This window comes from Agelaius tricolor, unplaced genomic scaffold, assembly GCF_023055355.1.
Source record: "Agelaius tricolor isolate 1412-34295 unplaced genomic scaffold, bAgeTri1.0.p SCAF_55, whole genome shotgun sequence".
Classification (NCBI taxonomy): Eukaryota; Metazoa; Chordata; class Aves; order Passeriformes; family Icteridae; genus Agelaius; species Agelaius tricolor.
In genome coordinates this window covers 1,483,974-1,497,221 of record NW_027269315.1, presented here as the reverse complement: position 1 = coordinate 1,497,221, position 13,248 = coordinate 1,483,974, and the positions used below count along the sequence as shown (strand labels likewise).

Genomic DNA, 13,248 nt, shown 5'->3' with positions numbered 1-13,248 from the left:
TATTTATTCATTATTTACTTATTGATGTATTATCTATCTATCTATCTATTTATTTATTATTTTTTATTTATTTATGTATTAGCTATCTATCTATCTATCTATCTATTATTTATTTATTTATTTATTTGGGGTTTTTAAAATTTATTTATTGAAGGCCTTCAAGTACATTTCAGGTAGACTAAGTCCCCCTCAGGGACTACACCTAAAAACTGAGGCCAGACAAAATAAAGGGAATAAAAAGCAGTTATTTATTTATTTATTTATTTATTATCTATCTATATTTTTAAAATTTATTTATGTATTATTTATTTATTTATGTATTATTCATCTATCTATCTATCTATCTATCTATCTATTATTTATTTATTTATTATGTATTTATTTGGTTATTTGTTTATTTATTTATTGGAGGCCTTCAGGTACATTTCAGGCAGACTAAGTCCCCCTCAGGGACTACACCTAAAAACTGAGGCCAGACAAAATAAAGGGAATAAAAAGCATTTATTTATTTATTTATTTATGTATTATCTATCTATCTATCTATCTATCTATCTATCTATCTATCTGTCTGTCTATCTATCTTTATTTATTTATTATTCATCTATCTATCTATCTATCTATCTATCTATCTATCGATCTATCTATCATCTATCTATTATTTATTATTTATTTATTATTAATTTGGTTATTTATTTATTGAAGGCCTTCAGGTACATTTCAGGCAGACTAAGTCCCCCTCAGGGACTACACCTAAAAACTGAGACCAGACAAAATAAAGGGAATAAAAAGCAGTTTTTTGTTCGTTTTTTTTTTTAATCTGTCTATCTATCTATCTATCTATCTATCTATTTATTAATTTAATATTTATTTATGTATTATTTATTTGGTTCTTTGTTTATTTATTTCTTGAAGGCCTTCAGGTACATTTCAGGCACACTAAGCCTCCCCACCAGGGACTATACCCAAAAATGGACCAAACTTATAAAAGAATTAAAATCCATGACCCATTGTCTTTTTTGTACCAAAATGTGCCTTTAGGGCCTTCTATGAATATAATAATTTTTTATTCCCTTAGTTTTGTCTGCTGTCTGATTTTAGGTAGCCCAAAAAGGCATCAGGAGGGCAGGAGAGGATTTTACCCTGGGGTGTAATGCAGGATCAGGGTGTGATAGATGAGTAATGGGATGGCTGACTCTCATAAATAAAAGGCAAATATTATATATATTTATATTTATATTTATATTTATATTTATATTTATATTTATATTTATATTTATATTTATATTTTAAGAGAAGTTTTATAGATTTTTATATATTATATAGATATATATATTTAAATATATTAAAAATATATATTTAGATGAATATTTATATATTTATGTTTTATCCTTTGTGTTGCTATTGGGGGGCCTGGGATTGGGATATTTGGGAGGGTCAGCTCATTACTATGGCAACAGCTGATCTCCAATCAGGATTTAAGGATTTAAACTCCACCACTGGACAGGAAAGGAAAAAAACTTTGGGGGAACTAAAGAGTGAAAAGGTGAAACCTCCATTGTGTGGATGAGCACATGATGGGGCAAACCCTCTGCTGCTCCCGATCTGTAAAATTTTCTCTATTCAGTCTGCGGCTGCATTTTTGGTAAATATTGGAACAAATTGATTTAAATGTTGGAAGTGAGAAGCATTTCCCACAAGGGCGTGCCGGGGGGTGTGCAGGGCACGGAGCAGGGCACGGTGGCCACGGGGTCCCACTCAGAGCCTTGTGCTGGCCCATCCCCGCTGTCCCTGGGACACATCCCCGCTGTCCCTGCTGTCCCCAGGGCCCATCCCCACTGTCCCTGGGACACATCCCCGCTGTCCCCGGGGCACATCCCTGCTGTCCCTGCTGTCCCTGGGACCCGTCCCCGCTGTCCCTGGGACACATCCCTGCTGTCCCCGCTGTCCCCAGAACCCATCCCCGCTGTCCCTGGGGCCCATCCCCGCTGTCCCGGGGTGTCCCCAGGGCACACGGCCGCTGTCCCCACTGTCCCCAGGGCCCATCCCCGCTGTCCCCGCTGTCCCCGCTGTCCCCAGGGCCCATCCCCGTTGTCCCTGCTGTCCTCAGGGCCCATCCCCGCTGTCCCCGGGTGTCCTCAGGGCTCATGGCCGCTGTCCCCGCTGTCCCCAGGGCCCGTCCCCGCTGTCCCCAGGGGCCGTCCCGGCTGCCCCCAGGGCTCATGCCCGCTGTCCCCGCTGTCCCCATTGTCCCCGGGTGTCCCCAGGGCCCATCCCCGCTGTCCCTGCTGTCCCCGGCACTGGGACACCGCCACCGGGGCCGTTCCCACGGCCGGGGCCGGGCACTTCCCGCTCGCCCGGAGCACGCGGGACCCCGGGCAGAGGAAGCTCCGCTTCCCGTTTTGCCACTTTCAGGGCTGCTCGCCCCAATCTCAGCCTCCCACTTCTCCCTCCAGCGCCACCCCAAGGAGCCCCCTCCCTGCACCGCACCCTTTTTGGGGGGAACAGGAGTCCACACTCCCCCTTTGAGGCTGCAGCTCTGTCAGAACCCAGGAAATTCCTCTGGCTGCCCTGGATGGCTCAGAGACCTTGGCACAGAGCCCAAGACCCCTGGGCCTTTGATTTAACCCTTGGAAAAAACAATTAACAACCTTTCTGTGAAGAATTACAAGTCAAAAGAGTTTAAGTACATTAATAGTTAGTTTGTCACAGGGTGAAAAATAGATTTTTGAGGTTTTTAGAATGGGGGCTCGGGGTCCCAAGATGGAGGAATTTGGGTGTGCCTTGTCCTTCTTTCTCCTTCCTCCTGGCCTCCATCTTCTGGGTGGTGTTGGCACTTTTAGATTGGTTTAGAGTAGAAGCTCACTGTCTAACATAGGTGATAGGTACTGGGAATTATTGTAAATATTGTACAGGTAGTTTTTAGTATAAAAAGACAACACTGCCACTGAGGCCTCACGTCAAAATGCAGCGCTCTCCTGGGAGTCAGAGTGTGTCACAGAATCACAGAATCCCAGAATGAATCACAGAATCCCAGAATCACAGAATCACAGAATCAATCACAGAATCAATCACAGAATCACAGAATCACAGAATCAATCACAGAATCAATCACAGAATCACAGATTCATGAGGTTGGAAGAGATCTCCAAAATCATTGAGTCCAACCTGTGCCCTCACACCTCACCCAGACTGTAGCACCAAGTGCCTGTCCAGGCTTTTTTTAACCACATCCAGAGATGGTGATTCCACCACCTCCCTGGGAAGAGCATTCCAGTGCTTTATTATTCTTTTGGTGAAAAATTTCCTCCTAATATCCAACCTATCCCTTCCCTGACATAGCTGGAGACCGTGTCCTCTGTTTCTGTCAGTGCTGCCTGGTGGGAGAACCCAACCCCACCTGTCTCCAACCTCCCTTCAGGAGCAAGAAGGTCACCCCTAAGCCTCCTCTTCTCCAGGCTAAACACCCCCAGTTCCTTCAAACATTCCTCACAGGGTTTGTGTCCCAAGCCCCTCACCAGCCTCGTTGCCTCCTCTGGATGTGCTCAAGCATCTCAACGACCTTCCCAAACTGAGGGGCAAGAACTGGACACAGCACCCAAGGTTTGGCCTCACCAGTGCCAAGTACGGGGGAAGAATCACTGCCTTGGTCCTGCTGGCCCCACAATTCTTCAGGGGCAGAATGCTGCCCACACCATTCCTGATCCAGGCCAGGACGCTGTTGGCCTTGTTGGCCACCAAGGAACATTCCTGGCTCATGTTCAACCTTGCTGCAGAGCTGCCTGCAAGCAGGATGCCCTGTGTCTGCTCCCATGGAAGGGCTGCAAGAACAGGAATTCCATCCAGGTTATTCCACCCAGGAATAACCCCGGGAGGGGCCAAAATCCGGCCGGGCCGGATCGCTGCGAGCCGCCTGGTGGAGCAAAGATGGTCACGGAGATAAGGAGTCTGCAGGCATCGTTTTCCTCCTATCAGATGGAAACTGCCCATTTCCCCCCGGGCTCCAGCACGGGCAAAGTCACCGCTGAAGGTCCTGCCTGTTTTATCCTGGTTTTGTGCTTTTGTTTGTTTGAACTTCCGAGATCTCGGCTGATAGGGCTGGCCAGACTCAAAGCTCCGCCGCCGCGGTGCCCCCAGCGCTCCGGGAGGATCCGGGCGGGTTCGGGATGAAATCGGGGCTGGGGGTGCAACGACAGCGGGGAGGAAAATCAGGTCCTGCCACCTCTTTGGAAATGCTGGAGAAGGGCACCGTGCCAGGGAAACAGCTGGCAGATGTTGGAGTTCTGGATGCTGAGGATTTTAGACTTTCTGTGCTGACACACTGACTGCCAGGAGAGCGCTGCATTTTGACCTGAGGCCGTGGAGAAGAATTCCAAAATTGATTGGTAGCACTGAGATCACGGCTGTGCAGTTGATTACAAGTGTGTAATTTCACTTTTCTGCCAAAATCCAGAAGGCAGAAAGGCAGGGATGGGGCTTGGGGTGGAGCTGGAGGGAGAAGTGGGGGCTGAGGTTGGGCTGGCCCAAAGAGCAGATGTTGGAGCTCTGGATGCTGAGGATTTTAGACTTTCTGTGCTGACACGTGTGTTTAAAAATATACTGGACAGGCACTTGGTGCTACAGTCTGGGTGAGGTGTTAGGGCATAGGTTGGACTCGATGATCTTGGAGACCTCTTCCAACCTCATCATTCTGTGATTCTGTGATTGATTCTGTGATTCATTCTGTGATTCTGGGATTCTGGGATTGAATCTGTGATTGATTCTGTGATTCTGTGATTCATTCTGGGATTCTGTGACACACACTGACTCCCAGGAGAGCGCTGCATTTTGACGTGAGGCCTCAGTGGCAGTGTTGTGTTTTTATACTAAAAACTACCTGTACATTATTTACAATAATTCCCAGTACCTATCACCTATGTTAGACAGTGAGCTTCTACTCTAAACCAATCTAAAAGTGCCAACACCACCCAGAAGATGGAGGCCAGGAGAGGAAGAAGAAGGAAAAAGGACAAGGCACACCCAAATTCCTCCATCTTGGGACCCTGAGCCCCCATTCTAAAAACCTCAAAAATCTATTTTTCACCCCATGACAAACTAACTATTAATGTACTTAAACTCTTTTGACTTGTAATTCTTCACAGAAAGGTTGTTAATTGTTTTTTCCATGGGTTAAATCAAAGGCCCAGGGGTCTTGGGCTCTGTGCCAAGGTCTCTGAGCCATCCAGGGCAGCCAGAGGAATTTCCTGGGTTCTGACAGAGCTGCAGCCTCAAAGGGGGAGTGTGGACTCCTGTTCCCCCAAAAAAAGGGGTGGTGCAGGGAGGATGTCACCTTGGTTTTTTAAGATTTTCTAAACCTTCTGAGGTTGACATTCTTGTAATGAACTTTCTCACACACTTTCTGTAAATAACTCATTGTTTTGCATTCCTTTATGGAGGAGGAAAGAGTTGATGGGCTGTTGGTTTGACCAGTGCCATTGGAGAGGTGGCACTGTCACCCTCCAATCCACTGTCACTCTTGGAAAACTATAAATGTTAGAGTCAGAAAATAAACTTCCCTTTTCCTTCACCTTGAGAGCAGCGGTGTGTGCTTGTGTTTTTTCGTGTCCTACAGCGACAGGAGGGGGTTCCACACCTGGCCAAGGATTATTTATTTGTTATTTATTATTATTTATTTATGGGTGGCTTTTGCTCTGAGCACTGTGGCACTGCCTGCTGCCCTGCCAGGGTCAAGCTCTGCCCATGGTGTAGGAGCCAGCAGCTCAGCCTCACGTTCCTGCACCCTGGGGTGGAGCTGGGCTTGAGGTGATCTTGAAATATCTTGAAAAACCTGGGAACACCAGTGTTGGGGAAGATGAAGCAGGAAAGCCTTATAAATATGATTGTCTGGCAAAAGGTTTTGAGAATATGGAAATGATAAGCGAGATTGAAATGAAAGCAAGTTTAGGTGAGCCAGGAGGGATCATGGACAGACAGACACACAGACAGGTGGAGTGTTGGGGGAGATGAAACAGGAAAGCCTTGTAAATATGATTGATTTGGAGAATATAGAAACTATAAGCGAGATTGAAATGAAAGCAAGCTTTGAGATCCCTCAGTTACTGAACAACAGGAAAACAATGGTGTGGCTGGCTGAAGGGGATCCCCTTTTGATGGAACAACACCCTCTGCCTGCAGACAGGTCCAGGGGTCAGAGCAGACCCTGCTGGCTTGGCAGAAGGGGCCCAAAGAGGAGTTTGTAGGGTTTAAAATGTAACACAGTGTGGTAATGTAATGATTCTTATAGGCTGTATGGAAATGCTGTAGGGATTTGTGTATTGTACTGGATTGGTTAGTGAGAATCAGAATATTCAACACAGAAGAAGATTTATTGTATTGTAACAGGAACTTCTTGCCCTTGCCTTTTACTCTCTTACCCCTTTTACTCTCTTATGCTTTTATGCTCTCACCCTCTCATCCTCTCTCCCCCTCTCTTCTCTCAGTCCTGCTCCAGCTGTGCCTGGCAGCTCCCAGCAGGGCCCTGCTCTTGTCCCTTTGCAATAAACCCCAAGTTCCAGCACCTGGCTTCAGAGATCTCTCATCTCCATCCCGACTGTGCTAACCCCATTGCTCCTACAACCAGCGCCCTGCTGCTGCTGCTGCTTGGCAGCATTGGAGCTTTGGGAGCAGCTGGGATGGAGCCCATGAACATCCCAAGTGTTTCCAGCCTGTGCCTGCAGCTGGTTCTCCTTCCACAGCACGGAGCTGCTCCCTGTGCTGAGCCTTGGTGTGTCTGTCCACCAGCCAGGGACACACAGGAGTGGGGAATGTCACTGAGGAGGGGACAGAGCAGCCAGGGGACGCTGGCAGCAGAGGGGGAGAATTCCTGCCAGCCCCACAGCAGCCCTGAGCTTTATTCATGGAAGCAATCCTGTTAACATGGCAACCACTTCCATTTTAATTTGCTCAGCCACATTCCAATGCATCGAGAGCTTGGGAAAATCAGAGAGGCAAAAAAAAAAAAAAAGAAAAGAAAATAAATAAAAGGGAAAAAAAAAAAAAAAGGAAAAATAGGAAGGACTTGCGCCACAGTCCCACTCCCTGGCATTCCTGGAGCTTCAGGGTCTCTGGACATCAGTGCCCAGCACGACATGTCCCATGCTAGGGTGGCCACCCTTGGGGTGGAGAGGACGAGAGGCCAGGCAGGGGCCTGGGAACCTTTGGGGATATTCCATTCCCATCACCGGGAACAAAACCCCCCCGTGCCAGAAAAATCAGCAAAAAAGGGGACAACAAGAACCTTGTCCCCACCCCACCACCTCCCTCCTTAGCCTTTCTTTTTCTTCTTCCTCTTCTTCTTCTTCTCCTTCTCCTTCTCCTTCTCCCCTTTCTTGGCCTCCTCGGCCGCTTTCTTCTCCTCCTTCAGCACCTTGTACCTCCATTGTGGTGGCTGCAGCAGGTGCTTATCCTTCACACGTGGTTTCCTCTCCCCAGTGGACGACCCAGAAGCTTTGCTGACCTTGATTTTGGGCACAGGCTCCCAGGGGAAGACGCTGTTCCCCCGGCGCAGCCACCGCGGCAGGAAGCTCAGGAACCGCCTGGGTGGCGGCGGCGGCGGCAGTCGGAGCTCGGACACAACCTGACCATTACAGGAGGATCCCCCCGTGCTGGGCCTTGAGGACAGCTCTGATTCCTCATCTGGATCCACCACGTGCTGCCCGAGGATCTCCTGCACCGAGAGCCGGCGCTTGCCCACCTCGGGCGGGCTGTCGGGGCACACGGTTTGGCAGGCGGTGGCCACGAAGGGGCTGCCCAGGGCCGTGGTCATCCTCACCATGTGGTCCAGCACGCCGTCCTCCTCGGGGTTCCGCGGGATGTTGAAGGTGAAGATGGATCTGATCTTCTCCGAGAGCCTCTTGCTCCTGGATTTGGGGCTCAGGGCTTTGGCCACCAGCTCGGCCAGCGCTGGCCACTCGGGCCGGTAGTGGGCCGTGAACTGCTCGGCGCGCGGGCGGCGCAGGAGGCTCCGGATGCGCACCGTGGTCTCGAAGCGGCCGGTGAAGGTCGCCCATTCCCTGGCTGTCTTCCCCTTGACGGCATCCACAGCCTGCAGGTCAGCTCCTGGGGACAGCAGAGAGCACACTCAGCACCCCAGAGGAGGCATGATTGCCACACCAAGAGTCCCAGAGATGTGATTGGCACACCAAGAGTCCCAGAGATATGATTGCCACCCCCAGAGTCCCAGAGATGTGATTGGCACACCGAGAGTCCCAGAGATGTGATTGCCACCCCCAGAGTCCCAGAGATGTGATTGCCACACCAAGAGTCCCAGAGATGTGATTGCCACCCCCAGGGTCCCAGAGATGTGATTGGCACACCAAGAGTCCCAGAGATGTGATTGGCACACCAAGAGTCCCAGAGATGTGATTAGCACACCAAGGGTGCCAGAGATGTGATTGGCACACCCAGGGTCCCAGAGGAGATGTGATTAGCACACCAAGGGTGCCAGAGGAGATGTGATTGCCACACCAAGAGTCCCAGAGATGTGATTGCTACCCCCAGGGTCCCAGAGGAGATGTGATTAGCACACCCAGGGTTTTCCAGCTTGCAAGGCAAGATGTACTCTATTACCAACTGTATGGCAGTTGTCTTTTGTCCAGTGGGCAGTTTTTCCTTATCTCTCTCTGAGTGCTCACAATCACTCCTCCCTCTGGGGGGACATCTGCTGATAACAGCTATGGAATGTCCCTGCATGGCTGATAAGAACTACAGCATCCCATTGGGAGATGAGAGCCCAGAGGGAGGAGCCAAGCATTCCTACCTGGATACAATCTGAGATTTCAAACATTCCTACCTGAATATAATCTGAGATTTCAAACATTCCTACCTGGATACAATCTGAGATTTCAAACATTCCTACCCAGATAGAATCTGGAGATTCTGGAACACCAGCACAGCTTCTCCACTGGATTCCCAGAGGAGCAGCTGCCTCTTCCACTGGATCCTCAGAGGAAGATTCCACCCTTTCCTACAGGATCCCTGCTCCAGCAGAACCACCCCTGACACTGCAGGAGGGCTGCAGCCACAATTCCAATGGGACTGATACCAACACCCTGACCCACAGGGTGTCAGGTTGGGTTCTGACTCTGGCAGTTTTGTTCTAGTTCACTGCATTGTTTATTTTATCCTTTTCTTTTCTTCCCTATTAAAGAACTGTTATTTCCTGCTCCCATATTTTTGCCTGAGAGCCCCTTAATATAAAATTTATAACAATTCAGAGGGAGGGGGTTTACATTTTCCATTTCAGGGGAGGCTCCTGCCTTAACAGGCACCTGTCTTTCTAAACCAAGACAAACTGTTATTTCCTGCTCCCATATTTTTTGCTTGAGAGCCCCTTAATTTCAAATTTATAGTAATTTGGAGGGGTGGGGAGGGTTTACATTCTCCATTTCTGGGGAGGCTCCTGCCTTCCTTAGCAGGCACCTGTCTTTCCAAACCGAGACACAGGGTCCATGAGGAGATGTGATTAGCACCCCCAGGGTTCCAGAGATGTGATTGGTACCCGCAGGGTCCCGGAGGAGATGTGATCCCAGAGGAGATGCGATTGCCACACCCAGGGTCCCATCACAGAGGAGATGTGATTGCCACCCCCAGGGGTCCCAGAGGAGATGTGATTGCCACCCCCAGGGTCTCTGGGGATGCTCACCTGCCAGGAGCAGGGCGGTGACGCAGTCCTCCCGCCCCTGCACCGCCGCCTTCATCAGCGCCGTCAGCCCTCGTGGGTCCCTCTGGTCCACCTCCAGGGCAGGGTAGTAATTCAGGAGGTAGTTGACAATGGTGATGTGTCCTTAAGAGCCAGAGAGGAGCTGTGTTAGAGTTCCCACAGTTACCCGGGGACCACGGCTGGACAGAGAATTCAGCAGCTGCATTCCGTGGGGGTGCAGGTGTGGGGGATTGGAGGGGTCAGGATTGAAAGGGTTTGGGTCTGTTTGGGTCTATTTTGGTTTGGGTGTGTTTTGGTTGGGGTCCATTTTGGTTTGGCTCTACTTTGGTTTGGCTCTACTTTGGTTTGGGTCCATTTTGGTTTGGGTACATTTTGGTTTTGGTTTGGGCTTATTTTGGTTTGGGTCTATTTGGTTTGGGTCCGTTTTGTTTTGGGTCCATTTTGGTTTGGGTTAATTTTGGTTTGGCTCCATTTTGGCTTGGCTCCATTTTGGTTTGGGTCCAATTTTGTTTGGGTCCATTTTGGTTTGGGTCTGTTTTGGTTTGGGTCCATTTTGTGTTTATTTTGGGTTGGGCATGGAGGGAACACCAATGATGAACCAGCTGCTTTAGTGGAGAACACAGGAAAGACTCCAAAAATGGGAAAAACCCCAGAAAATGATGGATTCTAGCAAGGATACAATGGGGATCAAGGGTGATCCCCACTTTGAGACCCTTCTCCTTCCCCTCCTCATAAATCAAGGGGAGGGAGCCAGGCTGGAGGTTTGGGCTCGGAGCCTTTAGCCAGGTAAATAAATCCCTGTGGCTCCGGGGGCACAAGGGACAGCTCCAGCCCAGCTCTGCCACTCGCCCCAGCACCACTGCAGGAATCTCCATTTCCTCATCATTTTTAAAGCAGAGCTGAACCCCAAATGTAGCTGATGTCACACATCCCTTGGGAGCACGGCTTTCACGACAGGAAAAAAACCCCTTTTGGGGTTTTTGGGGGAAGCACAGGGGATCCCATCCCTTCCTGAGGGTGCTGCCTGTGCCAAGGCTGGGCACAGTGCTGACCTGCCTGGGCAGCCATCATGAGGGCCGTGTTGCCGTCGTTGTCCTGCTGGTTGATGTTGATGTAGGGACACTTCTGCAGCAGGGGCACGATGTCCACAAAGCCCTTGCAGCAGGCGACCATCAGCGCGTTCTGGAGAGGGAGCAGCACTCAGCACCACGGGCATCCCACGGCCATTCCAAACTGTCCCCCACCCAAACCAGGCTGGAGCAGGATGGGAGGAAAGACAAGGTTCTGCTCCAAGGTCTGGATCAATCCCAGGAGATCCATCCCAGGAGATCCTCCTGCCCCACCTGCTTTAGCCTTCAGGATTTGCCTGCTCCTGGAAAAATCCTCATTCAGCTCCAAGGACTGGATCAATCCAAGAGATCCATCCCACCTTCCTATCCTACCTGTTCTAGCAGCCCCCAGCCTTCAGGATTTGCCTGCTCCTGGAAAAATCCTCATTCAGCTCCGAGGATTGGATCAATCCAAGAGATCCATCCCACCTTCCTATCCTACCTGCTCTAGCAGCCCCTGGCCTCCAGGATTTGTCTTCTGGAAAAATCCTCATTCAGCTCCAAGGATTGGATCAATCCAAGAGATCCATCCCACCCTCCTGCCCTACCTGCTCTAGCAGCCCCCGGCCTTCAGGATTTGCCTTCTCCTAGAAAGTCCTCATTCAGCTCCGAGGATTGGATCAATCCAAGAGATCCATCCCACCTTCCTATCCTACCTGCTCTAGCAGCCCCTGGCCTTCAGGATTTGTCTGTTCCTGGAAAATCCTCGTTCTGCCCCAAGGATTGGATCAATCCCAGGAGATCCATCCCACCCAGGCCTCTCCATCCTGCTTCAGCAGCCCCCAGCCTCCAGGATTTGCCTGCTCCTGGAAAATCCTCATTCAGCTCCAAGGTTTGGATCAATCCCAAGAGACTCATCCCACCCTCCTGCCCCACCTGCTTCAGCAACCCCCAGCCTTCAGGATTTGCCTGAAAATCTTCATTCAGCTCCAAGGATTGGATCAATCCAGGAGATCCATCCCACCCAGGCCTCTCCCACCCTCCTGCCCCACCTGTTTTGGCAACCCCCAGCCTTGAGGATTTGTCTGCTCTTGGAAAAATCCTCATTCAGCTCCAAGGATTGGATCAATCCAAGAGATCCACCCCACCTTCCTATCCTACCTGCTCTAGCAGCCCCTGGCCTTCAGGATTTGCCTGCTCCTGGAAAAATCCTCATTCAGCTCCAAGGACTGGATCAATCCAAGAGATCCATCCCACCTTCCTGCCCCACCTGCTCTAGCAACCCACAGGCTTCAGGATTTGCCTGCTCCTGGAGAATCCTCATTTTCTCCAAGGTATGGATCAATCCCAGGAGATCCATCCCACCTTCCTGCCCCACCTACTTTAGCAACCTTCAGCCTTCAGGATTTGCCTGCTCCTGGAAAATCCTCGTTCTGCCCCAAGGATTGGATCAATCCCAGGAGACCCATCCCACCCATCCCACCCTCCTGCCCCACCTGCTTCAGCAACCCCCAGCCTTCAGGATTTGCCTGAAAATCCACATTCTGCTCCACAGTTTGGATCAATCTCAGGAGATCCACCCCACCCTCCTGCCCCACCTGCTCTAGCAGCCCCCAGCCTTCAGGATTTCCCTGAGGACCCTGGTCCAGCCCTGCAGGATCCCACCCCACCCTGCCCAGGTGCTCACCCTCCCGTTGATGTCCAGCTCCGTGGCCTCACTCCGGCTCACCCCACGCTCCAGCCTCTCCCACACCAGCTTGGCATCATTCCTGGCACAGCACTGGTAGAGGCTGAGGAACCCATCCCCACCAGCCTCGGGGGACGCCTCGTAGCAGGGGTACACTGAGTCATCAGAGAAGATGCTGCTGCTGTCTGAGGGCTCTGAGGATCCTGAGGACGTTTCCTCTTCCTCCTCCTCCTCATAGTGCAGCTCCGGGTCAGAGGCATCCAGGCTGGCACTGGGAGCTGCAGCAGGTTCTGCTCCACTGCAGGCATCTGTCATCCGGCCCAGCCCTGCCCGGGTGGCCGAGGGGGCACTCGGGGCTGTCACTGCCCTGTGCAGGCACAGAGGGGGTGGCACCAGCTGTGATGCCATGGTTTGCCTCAGATACCTCGGGTTTCTCCCTGAAGATTTCTTCCCCAGGTGTGTCAGTCACCTCTCCCTCCCCCTCCCTCCCCCTCCATTGGTTTGGGTCTATTTTGATTTGGGTTTTTTTTGGTTTGGGTCTATTTTGGTTTGGGTTAATTTTGGTCTGGGCTTATTTTGGTTTGGGTCCATTTTGGTCTGGGTCTATTTTGGTTGGGGTCCATTTTGGTTTGGCTCCATTTTGGTTTGGCTCTACTTTGGTTTGGCTCTACTTTGGTTTGGGTCCATTTTGGTTTGGGTCTATTTTGGTTGGGTCTATTTTGGTTGGGTCTGTTTTGGTTTGGCTCCATTTTGGTTTGGCTCCATTTTGGTTTGGCTCTACTTTGGTTTGGCTCTACTTTGGTTTGGCTCTACTC

The 13,248-nt window shown here is 50.4% G+C and overlaps 1 protein-coding gene across 1 annotated transcript; it reads right to left on the bottom strand.

Moving 5' to 3' along the window:
- Positions 1–6,393: 6,393 nt before the first annotated feature.
- Positions 6,394–12,748, bottom strand: ANKRD33 (ankyrin repeat domain 33). The gene is made up of 4 exons (XM_071456093.1): positions 12,434–12,748; positions 10,750–10,879; positions 9,680–9,820; positions 6,394–8,094 (listed from the first exon to the last, which is right to left on the bottom strand). Exons 1-4 carry the CDS (start codon positions 12,746–12,748, stop codon positions 7,301–7,303), a joined length of 1,380 nt encoding a protein of 459 aa, XP_071312194.1. The 3' UTR covers positions 6,394–7,300.
- Between the last annotated feature and the right edge of the window lie 500 nt (positions 12,749–13,248).